The sequence below is a fragment of the Chironomus tepperi genome, unplaced genomic scaffold, assembly GCF_022539635.2.
Source record: "Chironomus tepperi strain 1889 unplaced genomic scaffold, CSIRO-AGI_Ctep_v1 contig_486, whole genome shotgun sequence".
Lineage (NCBI taxonomy): Eukaryota > Metazoa > Arthropoda > Insecta > Diptera > Chironomidae > Chironomus > Chironomus tepperi.
In genome coordinates, this window is record NW_027226608.1 from 1,602,014 (window position 1) to 1,615,895 (window position 13,882).

The 13,882-nt window shown below is 35.8% G+C and overlaps 2 protein-coding genes across 2 annotated transcripts; one reads left to right on the plus strand and one right to left on the minus strand.

Annotated features, from left to right (window-relative positions):
• Window positions 1-1,898: 1,898 nt before the first annotated feature.
• LOC139099812 (CCR4-NOT transcription complex subunit 11-like) lies at window positions 1,899-4,442 on the minus strand. Its single transcript, XM_070652342.1, has 4 exons — window positions 4,197-4,442; window positions 3,856-4,084; window positions 3,607-3,761; window positions 1,899-2,692 (listed from the first exon to the last, which is right to left on the minus strand). Exons 1-4 carry the CDS (start codon window positions 4,343-4,345, stop codon window positions 1,957-1,959), a joined length of 1,269 nt encoding a protein of 422 aa, XP_070508443.1. The 5' UTR covers window positions 4,346-4,442; the 3' UTR covers window positions 1,899-1,956.
• A 2,617-nt stretch (window positions 4,443-7,059) lies between these two features.
• On the plus strand, window positions 7,060-9,144 carry LOC139099870 (polycomb protein esc-like). Its single transcript, XM_070652417.1, has 3 exons — window positions 7,060-7,191; window positions 7,249-7,693; window positions 8,414-9,144. The coding sequence occupies exons 1-3, from the start codon at window positions 7,150-7,152 to the stop codon at window positions 9,142-9,144; spliced, it is 1,218 nt and encodes a 405-aa protein (XP_070508518.1). The 5' UTR covers window positions 7,060-7,149.
• Window positions 9,145-13,882: the final 4,738 nt, after the last annotated feature.

The following is a 13,882-nucleotide window of genomic DNA, read 5'->3' on the forward strand; positions in this document are numbered from 1 at the left end:
ATCTACATCTCTGGTACGCCACAGGGGTGTAGCTGGAACGTCGTCAGATCTCAAAATCCCTAACCTCTTTAAATGAGTAGTTCTTAGAATATTAAGGCTTAAAATAGTCCAAAAGAACCCCAAAAGTGTCAAATTTAGAAATGTCCCGATTTGTCTCAAAAGCGCCCCGATATTTTGCAAAAATCCTCTGGCCTACCCTACACAAGGGCAAAGCTGAGACATAGCCAGATCCCAAATTCCCTTCTGTTCTTGAATAACCCCGTAGTACATGACATCAGCCAAAATGATCTAGTTATTAAGGTTGCCCAAAGTCTACCCGCAGACCTGGGAATTCTACTCGAGAAGAACATCCAGAAATTCTTGGTTTAGGCATTCGAAGCCCTTCCTTGTAATTAGGGCGACCATCTTCCATATTTTTGCCGGAACGCTGCTGTCCTTTTCTACCTTGCTGCTTTGTCCTGACAGATAGTCCAAAAGAACCTCAAAAGAGTCAAACTTGTCCCGATTTTTTACGAAAATCCTTTGGTCACAATAGCTTATCCAGACCCCCAAAACTATGCTTTCTCGAAATTCCAGACCCAGATTAATTTTTAGGATAAAAATCTGTATTTTGGGATTTTCAGAATCCGGAAATCCCAACAGCTCGAAAGCATACCCAATATTGCCTTCTTTCCCTTGTATACCCTCCCGGTCCACATCATCTACCAAAATGATCTTATAATCCACATCGTAATTAATTAAAAAAATATTCAATAAATACACCAAAACTTACAGTCGCATTGTTGATGTCTAACGAAGCGAAAATAATTTATGCGTTAATTTTTTGTGTTTCTATTCTCAAAACTAGAATCGATGAGATGATGTTAAGTTCTATGTCTGTTCTCATGCGGAACTGAATTGCTACTGAACCAACAAAATCTAATTTTTGATGATTTTTTTGACTGATTTTGGATGGGCATGAGTTGAGTTAACTTACAATTTGGATGATTTTGGACTTAATTCTACTAATTTCCTCATCCATAATGCATGCAAGCCCATTGCAGCACAGAGAGAACATCTTAAGTCAGCACTATTCTTCAATAACCTCAGCTTATTCAAGCCTGATAAGGACTCTGACGTCCTTTTCATCTCTTACCATCGACAAAGCATCTGATAATGATTTCCTATATACTGAGTCATCCTGATAGCGTCTACATTCATGTCCAGTCAATCTTAAACGATTTACTCAGAGAATTGTAGATGAAGTCAGTCTCTAAGAAGAGTTGAGATAGTTCTCATACAGTAAATACCTCAAGTCATGTCAATACAATGTATGTTGCTTGAACGCATGTGAGTCATGAATCACACAAGTTGAATCTAACTGCCGTTGACTGAAAATAACACAAATTGATCAAAAATGTCATGTCTTTGTGTCATGTTGCTGTGACATATCTCTGTGGTATGTCTCTGTGGCATGTCACAGTCATTTCTCTTAGCTTGTCTCTGTCGTGTCTCTTTCGCGTCTCTGTCATGTCTCTGTGGCTTGTCTCTGTCATGTCTCTGTTTCATGTCTCTGTGGCTTGTCTCTGTCATGTTTCTGTGGCACGTCTCTGTGATATGTCACAGTAAGTCTCTGAATCATGTCTCTGTGGCATGTTACAGTCATGTCTCTGTGTCATGTCTCTGTGTCATGTCTCTGTGGCTTGTCTCTGTGGCTTGTCTCTGTCATGTCTCTGTTTCATGTCTCTGTGGCTTGTCACAGTCTTTTCCCTGCATTATGTCTCTGTGACATGTCACAATCATGCCTCTGTGGTTTGTCTCTGTGTCATGTCTTTGTGGCTTCTCTCCGTGGCTTGTCTCTGTGGCTTGTCTCTGTGGCTTGTCTCTGTCATGTCATGAATAATCAAGTCAACAACAAATTTAATTCTATCAAATATTAAATTTTATTTCCAGCTCCTTTAAAATTCCGTCAATTTCTTACAACGACTTACACAGCTTATATAAATCAGCAGCTTCCCTTATACGACTAAATTCAACACAAAATGCTTCAACTTCAATAAACAGTTCCTTAACATTAATAATCTTCTTCCTGATCAGACTCTGCAGGAAGACACAAAGCAGCCGTACAAGTCGATTTTGCAGGAACTTATCCTGAATACTTTCACATGTATTAATGCAATTTGAGATATAAAGATGTATAAATTCCGATGGAAGGTCGACAGTCGTCGTCAGCCTGTTGACGACCTCAACTGAGTGCAGTGACATTTCCATGTTGACCAAGGCACTCAAATATTCAGTAATTTGTGACGTATTCATGAGCAGCAACAAGATCTTGATAGCAATTAATGGATTATTCTCGACCAAGTCAGACAACTTTGCAGGCGTCAATCCAATGTGATGAACAAGTTCCGAGTCCTTTTCAAGCTCATTTTCTAATATTTTCTGGTCATGCAGCGTCAATGCCTGCTTAAAAGCAGTCGTAACTAGTTTTTCAATTTCAGTTTCATTACTTTGTACAGCTGTGACTTCATTGTCGTAGATTGGCTTATGTCCGACTGGATTTGTTATGTCAAACCAGACAAGTTCGTCTTCACATGAGAGCAGTGGCGGTGCAATGGTCATGAATTGTGGACCAAAGACACTTTTGAGGGGTGTGTCGCGACGGAAGAGACCTTCCATGAGTTCGCGGATGGCTGAGTCGGAGTCGCTGGAGCTGGAATTGGGTGGGATAGTTAGGAAATGATGGAAAATTAGGGAAATTGTTTGAAAAATCAGGGAAATTTGGAAAATTGAGAAAAAAATCAGGAAAATTTCGATAATTTTAGTGAAAATTCAAGAAATTTTAACAAAAAAATTGGAATTTTGGAGCAATTTGAGATGAAAATTTGGAAATTTTGAAGAAAAATTGGGAAAATTTTCGGAAATTCAAGAAAATTTGGAAAATTGAGTCAAAGTTTTCGACAATTATAGTGAAAATTCAGCAAAAAAATTGGAAAATTGAATCAATTTGAGATGAAATTGTAAATTTTTAAGAAGAATTGGGAAAATTGTGAAAAATTTTGGAAATTCAGGAAAATTTGGAGAAAAACTGAGAAAATTCAATGAAAAATTTTGAAAATTCGATGAAAAATTGCGAAAATTCACTCAAATTATCCAAAAAGTGTAGAATTTTAGTGAAAAATCTTCCAAATTAAGTCACAAAATTTGAAAAATTTGAAAATTTTGAGATGAAAATTGGGGAAATTTGAAGAAAAATTTTCATCCATTTTCAAGTAAAAAATTAGGAAAATTCAATGACAATTGGTAATTCACTCAAATTAACGAAAACCTCTCAAACTTTAGTGAAAAATCATCCAAATTTCCCAAGTTTAACACAAAATTCAAGAATTTTCCACCAAAATTCATGAATTTTTCATCCATTTTCCAAGTACCACAGGAAGGTGAAACACTTGACAATTGGTCAGTCACCGAGTCAGATCGACGACCTCCCCAACTCCCATCAAATTAATCTAAAATTTCCCAAGTTTAACCCAAAAATCAACCAAATTTTCCACCAAAATTCGTCAATTTTTCCTCAAAAAATTCCAAAAAAACTGTCAAAATTCAACAAAATTCCTACAAACTTACGATGGTGCCGGCATGACATTCATAATGTTACTCTTGACATTTGCTGTTATTTCCTTGTCCTTCTCAACACACAACTTCCGGATGTTGGACAAATCAAATGGAATTGTAAGCAGCTCTGTAGTCTGCTTAATGTGGTGTGGTGTCTGCTTGCAGAGCTAGAAATGACAATTATTTGGGTTAGTTCTTAGACCCCAAAGCTCCCAAACACTCAATCCCCACCCCACAAACATCATCATCACACCAACTTACATCCTTAGTTCCACTAGACAGCAGCTGCAATATGAAATTCCTCTCAACTGTCGTCAATTTATAGTCCTTTGACTCAACCAGCTGATACAAAAAGAACAGAAACGGCGAGTCTCTTGGAGATGGTGAAATATCCGTTGGATCATCATTCCTGAATATGTCATACAGTATGTAGTAAGCCACAAGTCTATTGTTTGTCTCTGGTAGGTCGCTGTTACGGATTAGAAGGGATCTGTTGGGGAAAATTGAGTTATGATTGTCAATAATCAGCTATAGCAGACTATAAGGCATGCTTGAGGTCAGCAAGCACTTCCTCTACCTGCTTATCATCCCTAAATACTCACAATAAAGTTCCAACTGATATAAAATCATTTTTTTGAAATTTTTTCTGTACGTGTGCCGATATTGACTCAAAACTTTGATGATCAATTGACTTTTCGCATAGTAAATTGTGCAGGAACAGGAAGTCTGCAAGAATTGGAAGTCGATGCATCGTAAGTTGCTGATTAAGACTGTCTATGTGCTGATTTTGAGTAAATTTTGTGATTTTTTAAGGAAACTTTTTAAAATTTTTTGTTGAATCGGATAATTGAGTGTAAATAGGTCGGATAATCGAGGGGAATTGGTTGCTGAGGTATCTGAGGTTTTGGGAAGTTGAGGAATTTTGCGGGGGTTTAGGGAATTTTTGGGGAATTTTGAGGTTATGGGGTGGGAAAATTGAAGATTCAGGACTGGATTTTGGGTAGATTAGCAGCTGTCATTCTCTTAATCCCTCAAAAATCCACAAAAAATCCTCAAATTCAATTTAACGGCTTTTTTAAATTTGAACCGGTTCAAACCTGATCCGGTTCAATTCCTAATCTTGTTTATGTTTTGCTTTAACACAAAAAAGTGGAAAAAATCAAGAAAAAATCAATTTTAAGCTACAAATCCAGCTACAACCATGAATTTACCAGCTTAATCACATCAAGTATTAGTCAATAAATTCCAGAATAGTCAATATCATTAGCATCTTAAGCAGCATCATCCTAAAAACCTAGAATAACAATGAGTAAGTCATGAAAAATGTCAAAAAATCCTCAAAATTTCCTTAAAAAAATCCTCAAAATTTTAGTCGAGCAAATTAAGAAAATCGAGGAAAGCTGGCTGAGTCTCGACTCAATCCGTGACGTCATCCGATTTACACAGACGAAATCATTAAAGGACTTCCTACCCATCTGGTGGCACATCTTCCTATGGCACTGTGTATCGTCAATTGTCATTTGTGGCATTTGTGGGACAATTTGCTTCTATCTTCTAAGAAGGCACAAATTTGGACGATTTTTTTCAATACTTATTGTCATTTGGGGTGTCTTGTCACCAATTGTACCCGGTGTTATATCATCGATATTTATTGCATGGATACAGTCAGTGTCGGTGGCTATATCGCCATTAGTTGCATTCTTTTGGGGATGTGGATTGACTTTGTTGGGAATATTTTTGGGTGTAACGAGGATATTGGCGACTTTGTAGGGTGTGGGAGGGTATGGCAGGGTTGTCTAGGCTGTATGCAGTTCCTTGACATGCAAAGAGTATGGCTTCATGGTATATTAGGCAAAAAGCCTGCTTCTAGGTGCCGTAGGTCTATCCATACCATAAACAGCATACTTTTTGCCTCTTAAGGGTCATTACTGACCACCAAGGTAGGCTGTATCAAGTTTAGACAACACTGACCTATTAAGACATTGTCTTGAGGACAGACTGAATGAGATTCTAGCAGTTACTAAACTTATTTAAATATTTTTTTTTTGAATTTACTGTAAAAATTGCAATTATTTAATTTATTTTATTGAATATATAGGAAGACTTTTATGTTATTTGGTATAGTTTGTAAGGAATAAATTAATAAACAAATAATATTGAAATTTAAAGGTAAATCTTGTAGTTGATGCATAGATATACATTTTTCAGGACTCCAATTTGGAAACGCTGTATTGGACCTTTAGAGTCCGGACTCCCAAAATCCTGTCAACTCTAAATTTCTTACTTATTTATGCTTGCTGTATAGATCAATTGTGATTCTTGGACTCCATCAGATGACGACCAAAGCAAGTCCTATCGCTGGTTTCTCTCTGCCAATTTCCAGTAACTAGTGCAATACAGTCAGATTTCTTCCAAAAAGATGACAGATGACTACTTTCATAAGACCAGACTCTTTATAGAGTTGAGGATTCTGCGTTGTTCCTACATTTATGCTCAGCTCTTTCTATCTTGATTCCGAAGATGACTCTATGGAACTTCTTCTCAAAAACATCATTTGAATGTTTGTCAGCACGCTTTTATATGGTTAACAGTAAGCAAAGTACTGATTTTAGATGTATCTAGGATATGACAGTGGTAAACTATTAAGCAATGTACCTCCATAAAGTGAATTAAGTGAAAAAGTCAACTCGTCTTCTTTTAAAATTTAATTTAACATCAAGATAAGCAAAAAAAGCATCAAAAAAGTAAAAAAAAAAGAGAAAATTGTCTCTACTTGGATTTGAACTCACGATCTTCAGTACGGAAAGCTGACTCCAAAACTGCCTCTTCTTCAGCATGGCTAATGATGCGGGTAGCATAAAATTTATTAAGTTGCTATATTCTTATTTATATCACAATTGTAAATTTATTAATTATATTGAATAGACCAGTGGTGGGAAACCTGTGTGTCTTAGCATCACTTCGAACACCTCGACTACTTGTGGGTTTCGATCGAGGCTTACTATCAATGTATACCTATCATTCCTATCCAATCACATTAGCAATTCTAGAATACTAGTTTTGCTGCAAATTCAATATTTACCTGAAATTCTCACAAAAATCACACAATTCAATCTCAAAAAATCAGTAAAAGCCATCAAATTCATGCTTTACATGCTTAATCAAAGTTGCCCGAACTGCAATTTGGAATCAGAATTTGGGGTCTGATTGGGTCTTGTTGAGTCTGCGACCCAGATTCCTGCTTCAAAAAATTCCAAAAAAAATCCTTTCAAAATTAAATTCATAAAAAATTTCTTTTAACGTCTCAAAAAAATTCAAATTTCCAAACTGCATAAACTTTATATATTTTTCGTTATTTCCCTCTCATCACCAACAACAACAACAGGGTGATTAACCTTTTCAATGTTTACATTTTGTGTCTTCTTTTTCATTCTCAATTGCATTTCACATTCACAGTCAGTCTAGACAATTTCTCATTGTTGTGTGGTTTTTTTAATTTTTACAATTTTTTTTTGTGTTATTTCTCGCTGTGCTGAACATTTGTGGAAGTCAGACATGACAAATACCGTCAAGTCAGCCGAAAATGAGTCGGAAAATGTAAAAAAATTAAATTTTAAAATTTTTGCAATTTTTTGACTTAAAAATTTCTTGCAGGACGTCTCATCATCAACATCCGAGTCACGCAGTCAATCCTCGTCCAAACAGCGTCGCTCAAAGAAGGCAAAACGCGGCCGTAAAGCCATCCAAAATCCTTATAAGTTTGTCACATACCTCACCGAGTCACCAAATACACAAATTTTTGCCATTGGATTTAATCACTTTATACGCGACCGTGACATCTTTGCATCAGCATGTGGCAATAAGATATCAATTTATGAGTGTGTTGATGCGGACGATGAACGTCCTGTACAATTTTTGAGAGCTTATATTGAGCCGGATAAGGATGAGGTGTTTAATTGTGTCGTGTGGAGTTATGAGAGGCTTAATGGATCGAGTACGGTTGGACCAATTTTAGCGGCTGGTGGCGTTAAAGGAATTGTTAGGGTTGTACAGTGTAATCGGGATAGTATGGGTGGATTTAAGAATCTACTTGGACATAGTGAGTATTGGAATTAGACAGGATGGAGTGGATTATGGACGGTATTGTGAGGAAATTGATCAAAATGTCCTGTTGGTCCAGTTAATCCAAATTTTAGAGAGGACAGAGCAATGACAGGACTCAAAGTCGACTTGAGGACGGTATGGACTCAAGTGGACTACAGTCGACTTGTCCATACAACATCCTGGTCGACTTGGAGCTCTGGACTTGAATTTTGTATGAAAAAGTCAGTTTGAGTCAATTTTGAGCCAGTCGTTGACAGTCTACGACCGTCTATGACAGTCTATGACCGTCTATGACAGTCTATGACCGTCTATGACAGTCTATGACCGTCTATGACAGTCTATGACAGTCTATGACCGTCTATGACAGTCTATGACCGTCTATGACCGTCTATGACCGTCTATGACCGTATATGACAGTCTATGACCGTCTATGACAGTCTATGAAAGTCAGAGACCGTCTATGACAGTCAGAGACCGTCTATGACAGTCAGAGACCTTCTATGACAGTCAAAGACCGTCTATGACAGTCAGATCGTCTATGACAGTCAGCATCGGTCGTTGACAGTCAGCCTCGGTCGTTGACAGTCAGTCGGTCGCTGTTGGCTGAAAACTGTATTTTTTTGAGGTTATGTCCCTCAATTTTGGACCTCATATCCTCCTCCTCTACATAACCTAAAAATCACCAAAAACTAACCTCAACTTCCATTTATTTCAGCCGGTGCCATTAACGACATGAAATTCCATCCAATCCATCCACACCTCCTCATCAGTGCCAGTAAGGACTACTCCCTACGTCTCTGGAACATCCAAAACTCAACATGTATTGCAATCTTTAGTGGCATTCGTGGACATCGTGATGAAGTTCTATCCGTTGACATGTCAGCTGATGGACGTACAATGATCTCAGGTGGAATTGACCACAACATCATGGTATGGAGTCTCGAGACGGATGAGCTTAAAGAAAAGATTGAGGCATGCAGTACAGTCGATGCATTTGGCAGAGGCAAGCGTCCATTTGCAGCCATTCGAGTACATTTTCCTGAATTTTCAACCCGAGATGTACATGGCAATTATGTCGATACTGTTAAATATTTTGGATCAACTTTTTTAAGCAAGTCATGTGAAAATAATATAATTTGGTGGAAGCGAAAGGAAACGCCAAAAGGCATGCAAGTCTCGAAACTTTTTACATTTGATATAATTGACAGTGAAATTTGGTTTATGAGGATGGAACTGGACCTTCAACTGACTCAATTGGCTGTTGGCAGTCAAAATGGAAAAGTCTTCATCTTCAACCTAGACACGGAGAAGCCAATTAATAGGAGAATTACAGTCACACATCCAAAATGTACGTCACCTGTTAGACAAATGTCATTTTCAAGGGATGGACATATTTTGGTGTCGGCATGTGATGATGGGACTGTGTGGAGGTTTGATAAGAAGTGAGGGGGTCGGCTATATCATAAGGGGGTTTGAAAAGGGGTATCATAAGAGGGGACATGAAGGGGTTCAAAATTTATCAAATTTATGACTTAAAAATTGCAGGGAATTGAAACATTTTGGTTCAAAATTTACTGAATTGGAGGAATTGAGTTGATTGATCTGAATTCCACGAACAGGGTGGCGTGGGGATGACATAGTGGGTGGCAGTTCGATTGGACTGTCGACACTGACGTGGTGACAGATCTGATAGGACAACTTGGCATAATGTCTAGTTAATGACTAGACATAAGGTTGTTCAGGACAAATTGTCATTACTTAAGCATAGGTACAGTCAATAAGCTAGAAATCTTGTCAAGTAGTCCATCAGGTCCACTACTACACCATCCCCAACCTCATCTTGTTTCTGGAATTTAGATCAATCAACCAACCTTCTTCTATTCAGGCTCGTTAATTAAGTTTGAGTATTAATAATTAAGATTGGATTATTTGTGGGTAACTAAAGGGGTAACTCAGGGGTACTTGGGAGTTAAATGAGAGGTAACAGAGAAGGAGCTGAGGGGAAACTGAAGGGTAACTGAGGGGCAACTGAAAGGAAACTTGAAGGGGTAACTGAGGGGTAACTGTGAAGCAACTCATGGGGTAACTGAGGGATATCTGATATCTGTAAGGTAATTGATAGATAACTGAGGGGTAATTGAAGGTGTAACTAATGGGTTAACTCAGGGGTAACTCAAGGTTAACTGAGGCAAATATTCAAGGGTAGCTGAAGGGGTAACTGAGAGGCAACTCGTGAGGTAACTTAAGGGAATATTCAAGAGTAGCTGAGGTGTATATGAGGGGTAACTGAGGGGTATCTTAGGAGTAACTGAACCTGAGATTGTGTTCTGATTTTGCTAGATAACTAAGGACAACAGATGGGATCAAAATGTGTAACCCATTATTAAGCCTACCATTTATTAAGAAAGTTAACCAATAAGACTGTAATATTAGCTACAAATGGGGAACAAAAGTAATGAATGAACAAAGCTGGGAAAATAAAAAGGAAACAAAAAAAATTAGATTTTGTATTTTTGTATTTTAGATGGTAATATCGGAAGGGAGTTGTATGGGGGAAGATGAGGGAGGGGAGAGGTCTGTTGATACTTGAAGATGGGGGTTGAATTGAGATCAGTGAGTAGACTCTCCAGGAAGACATATGGCATAAGAATGGATCATAAATCCGACCATAAGTCGACTAAGCTCTGTCTTGAGGCCGTATCTCAATAAATCAGGTCTGTAACTAGCATCAAGTCAGCCTGAGGTCGGATTTCAGCTGTTTTTATGTCAAAAATGTGCTTTTTGGGTCTAAATGTCAAAATTTTGTCAAATATTGCAAAAAATTCAGATTTTTGAGTCATTTTCCTGGATTAGCTTGTAGGAATTCTAGTGTGCCGTGGCACACAGGTTGCTTACCACTGGACTATACCTAGACCATCAATACCCATCCCACAAGTATCAACAGAACAGCAAACTTAGCCAATAAATCTGAAATTTTAAGTTACTAAGCACAATTTTAAGTGCTTTTTAGTTAATTAAATCTAGTTTAAATTAATTTAATTAAGTTTTTTTTTGTATCTCATAAATACTAGTAAATATTCAAAAATTACCGTAGTTGCTTAAGCTTATCCACTGCCAATACATTTTGTTGCTGTAAAAAATTTTAAGAAAATCCTCGCAAAAATAAAAAATAAAAAAAAAACAAATTTTTTTCATAATTATATTATTGAATTCTTAATTTATTTACTTTTTTCACTTTTTTAAATAAACTAGCATGAATTTTTTTACTTTTTTACTTTTTTTTAATTTAATGAAAATTAAACAAAAAAATTAAATTTGAGACTTAATTCTACTGACTTTCTTTCTACAAAATTTTCCACTTTTTTAACTTTTTTGAAATTTTTTTTGAAATTTTTCACATTTTTGAAAATTTTCAACTTTTTGTAATTTTTCACATTTTTGAAAATTTTGAATTTTTCAAATTTTTGAATTTTTCAAAATTTTTGAATTTTTTAAAATTTTTGAATTTTTCAAATTTTTTAATTTTTCAAAAATTTTCAATTTTTTTTTTTATTTTTTTCACATTTTTTCCAATTTTTTAAATTTCAATTTAAATTCATTCACACTCTGTGCGCATTCATTCGTTAGTTATTTGAATTTTTTTTTTAAACTTAAATGACATTTATCAATTTTTAAATTTTTTGAATTTATTTTCACATCAGTGCATTGATTTGGGAAAATTGTGGGAAAATTAGAAAAATATTTCATAAATAATTTTAAAAAAAATTGCTAAAATTTAAAAAATAGAAATAAGATTTCGAGAATAATTTCACTTTTTTTCGAGGTCAGATGTGATTTAATTCAATAAAAGAACAATACTGCTTGTGGATTGATTGAATGGAAAAGAAGTTAAGTATAAAGAGATGTAAAAGAGAGACTAAGTTGAGTGCTGAGGCATGCAGGGGATGGTTGGGTGGTGTATAGTCAGATCTACGTCTATCTACCCCTAATTCAGGGATGATTCTCTCAATTGTGAGCCAATAGATCGCATTATGAGCAAGTTTAGCGCATTATGAGCCAATATAGCGCATTATGAGCCAATAAACAATTATGAACTAGTGAGCCAATAGACCAACATTGTGAGCCAATAGACCATTATGAGCCAATATAGCGCATTATGAGCCAATATAGCGCATTATGAGCCAATAGACCAACATTGTGAGCCAATAGACCATCTAGTGTGCTGATAGACCTTATAGGACCCTCGACTCTTAACCATACATCACCCAACTATCCCCTAACATTTATAAAATGATTCCTAAGTAGTTAAATCTGTGAAACAATTGCTATATTATTCCTTCTAACCCAAATAATTCTATGACAGTCATTCTAAATTCTAACAAATTTGTTTGTTGTCTAAACGGAAAGGAAATGGACCTTAAGTGTACAAATAACAAAATATGCTTCTGTATAAGTGCAAAATATTGTTACAAAAATTATTTATCTTTTTTTTTAATGGATTCTATCCTGATTAAATTCAATTATTTCGAGACCTTAGCTGAATGGCTTCAAAGGACCACAAAAGTCCTTTTCGTAAATTTTTGGAAATGATTTACAAAATTTTGATTTTTGACTAACTTATTCGGCAGAATTTTTGTGTTTTTGTGAGTCGGTAGCTAGGAGGGTATTCAAGGAGTTTAGGGGATTAACCCCTAATCCCTCAATTTGCTAAGATTTTTCATGAAAAATTAACAAATTTGATCCAAATTTAGTCCAAATTTGAATTTGTATGAATAGACAAATTGTGCTCATTTTATGGACATTTTGGGTACCTTCAGTATGATTGTTACGACCCATGAATTACCGCCAGCCGCCCCACTTCCCCTATCTACCCACTAGGCATGCATACCATGATCTTACCCTCACCAACAAACCACAAAAAACATCTCAAAATTCTGCCAAATTATTTTTTAAAAAACGATTCATTTTTTTCATATTCATATCTACAATAAGTAAGGATGTAAAGGATGTTAGGCTGTTAAAAATTAGATCTTTTTAAAATGTGCTACAGCTAAGTTTTCAACTAAGTTTTGTTTTTTTAAACAGTCAGTTTTTTGACCGAGCAACATATGATTTTGTTTCAGACTGTAAAGGAGGAATTCCGGAATATTATGTCGGGTTCATGCACCTACGCCTGGGGCTAGATTAAAGATCGACCAACCAGTTTATCCTATATAATCAAGTCATCCTTATGGAAATGTCCATGTATCAATTCTATGTCCATCTACATATGCTGCTCGGCTAATCGATTACATTTTACAAAATACTTTGATAATATTTGAGTGAAAAAAAAGACTTATAATTGAATATCGTTGCTGATTATTTTTGTTCTTTTCTTTTCTTTTTCATGTTATATTGAAAATATTGTTTGCATTTTTTTTATGTTTAATGTTATTACAAATTTAGGGTTTTTTTTTGGGGTTTCCTTTAAGGTTTCTTTTAGAAAATTTGCATAGATTTGGAGAGTATCGGCGTCGGTTTGGATGGAAACTATGACTGAATGGATTGGTTTGATTAAGACTAGCTGTGCATCTAGTTCTAAGGTATGAAGCTAGTCAATTAAAAGCTTGACAATCAGGTAAGACTTAACCAGACCTTAGGATGTTATCTAGGTCTTTTGTGGTCATTAGGGTTTTTAAGCTGTCCATTATAGACTGAGTAGCCAAACTTAGCTATTTATCCATGAACATTGGTTGACATCCTAACAACAAAACCGTACTTGCTAAATTACTAAATTGTAGTATAACAGACATGAAGTAAAGCTGCCCTGACGGTATCCTATCAGCGAATTTTGATCCATTGCATGCCTCGCTGCATTGTGCAAATGAATGTAATTCATCGCATTATTCTGTTTGGGATAATTCATAGTTTTTCAGCATGCTGGACTAATTAAGATACAAATACTCTCCAAATCTATACAAAACTGTTTCGTTCAGCTCTCATATTTTTTATCAAAAAACAATTTTTCTTGTTATCTTTAATTAATTTTGTTCTTTTTTTTTACGGTATTACTTCGAAAAAACTATATATTTTTGTGCGGGTTCTGAATTGTTCTGAATTTCTAAGAAGGTTTTGAATGGCAATTCAAGTATACCCAATTAATCCAATTAATCGGATTTTATTCATTTTCCTGAAGAGCACAACA

Bases quoted from the DNA above. Each gene is read 5' to 3' on its own strand.
- LOC139099812 (XM_070652342.1), bottom strand. From the start codon at position 4,345: ATGCATCGACTTCCAATTCTTGCAGACTTCCTGTTCCTGCACAATTTA. The intron at 3,762-3,855 runs GTAAGTTGGTGT...TGTCATTTCTAG, and splicing joins TGTCTAGTGGAACTAAGGAT to CTCTGCAAGCAGACACCACA. The intron at 2,693-3,606 runs GTAAGTTTGTAG...ACCCAATTCCAG, and splicing joins AATGTCATGCCGGCACCATC to CTCCAGCGACTCCGACTCAG.
- LOC139099870 (XM_070652417.1), top strand. From the start codon at position 7,150: ATGACAAATACCGTCAAGTCAGCCGAAAATGAGTCGGAAAAT. The intron at 7,192-7,248 runs GTAAAAAAATTA...AATTTCTTGCAG, and splicing joins CCGAAAATGAGTCGGAAAAT to GACGTCTCATCATCAACATC. The intron at 7,694-8,413 runs GTGAGTATTGGA...CATTTATTTCAG, and splicing joins TAAGAATCTACTTGGACATA to CCGGTGCCATTAACGACATG.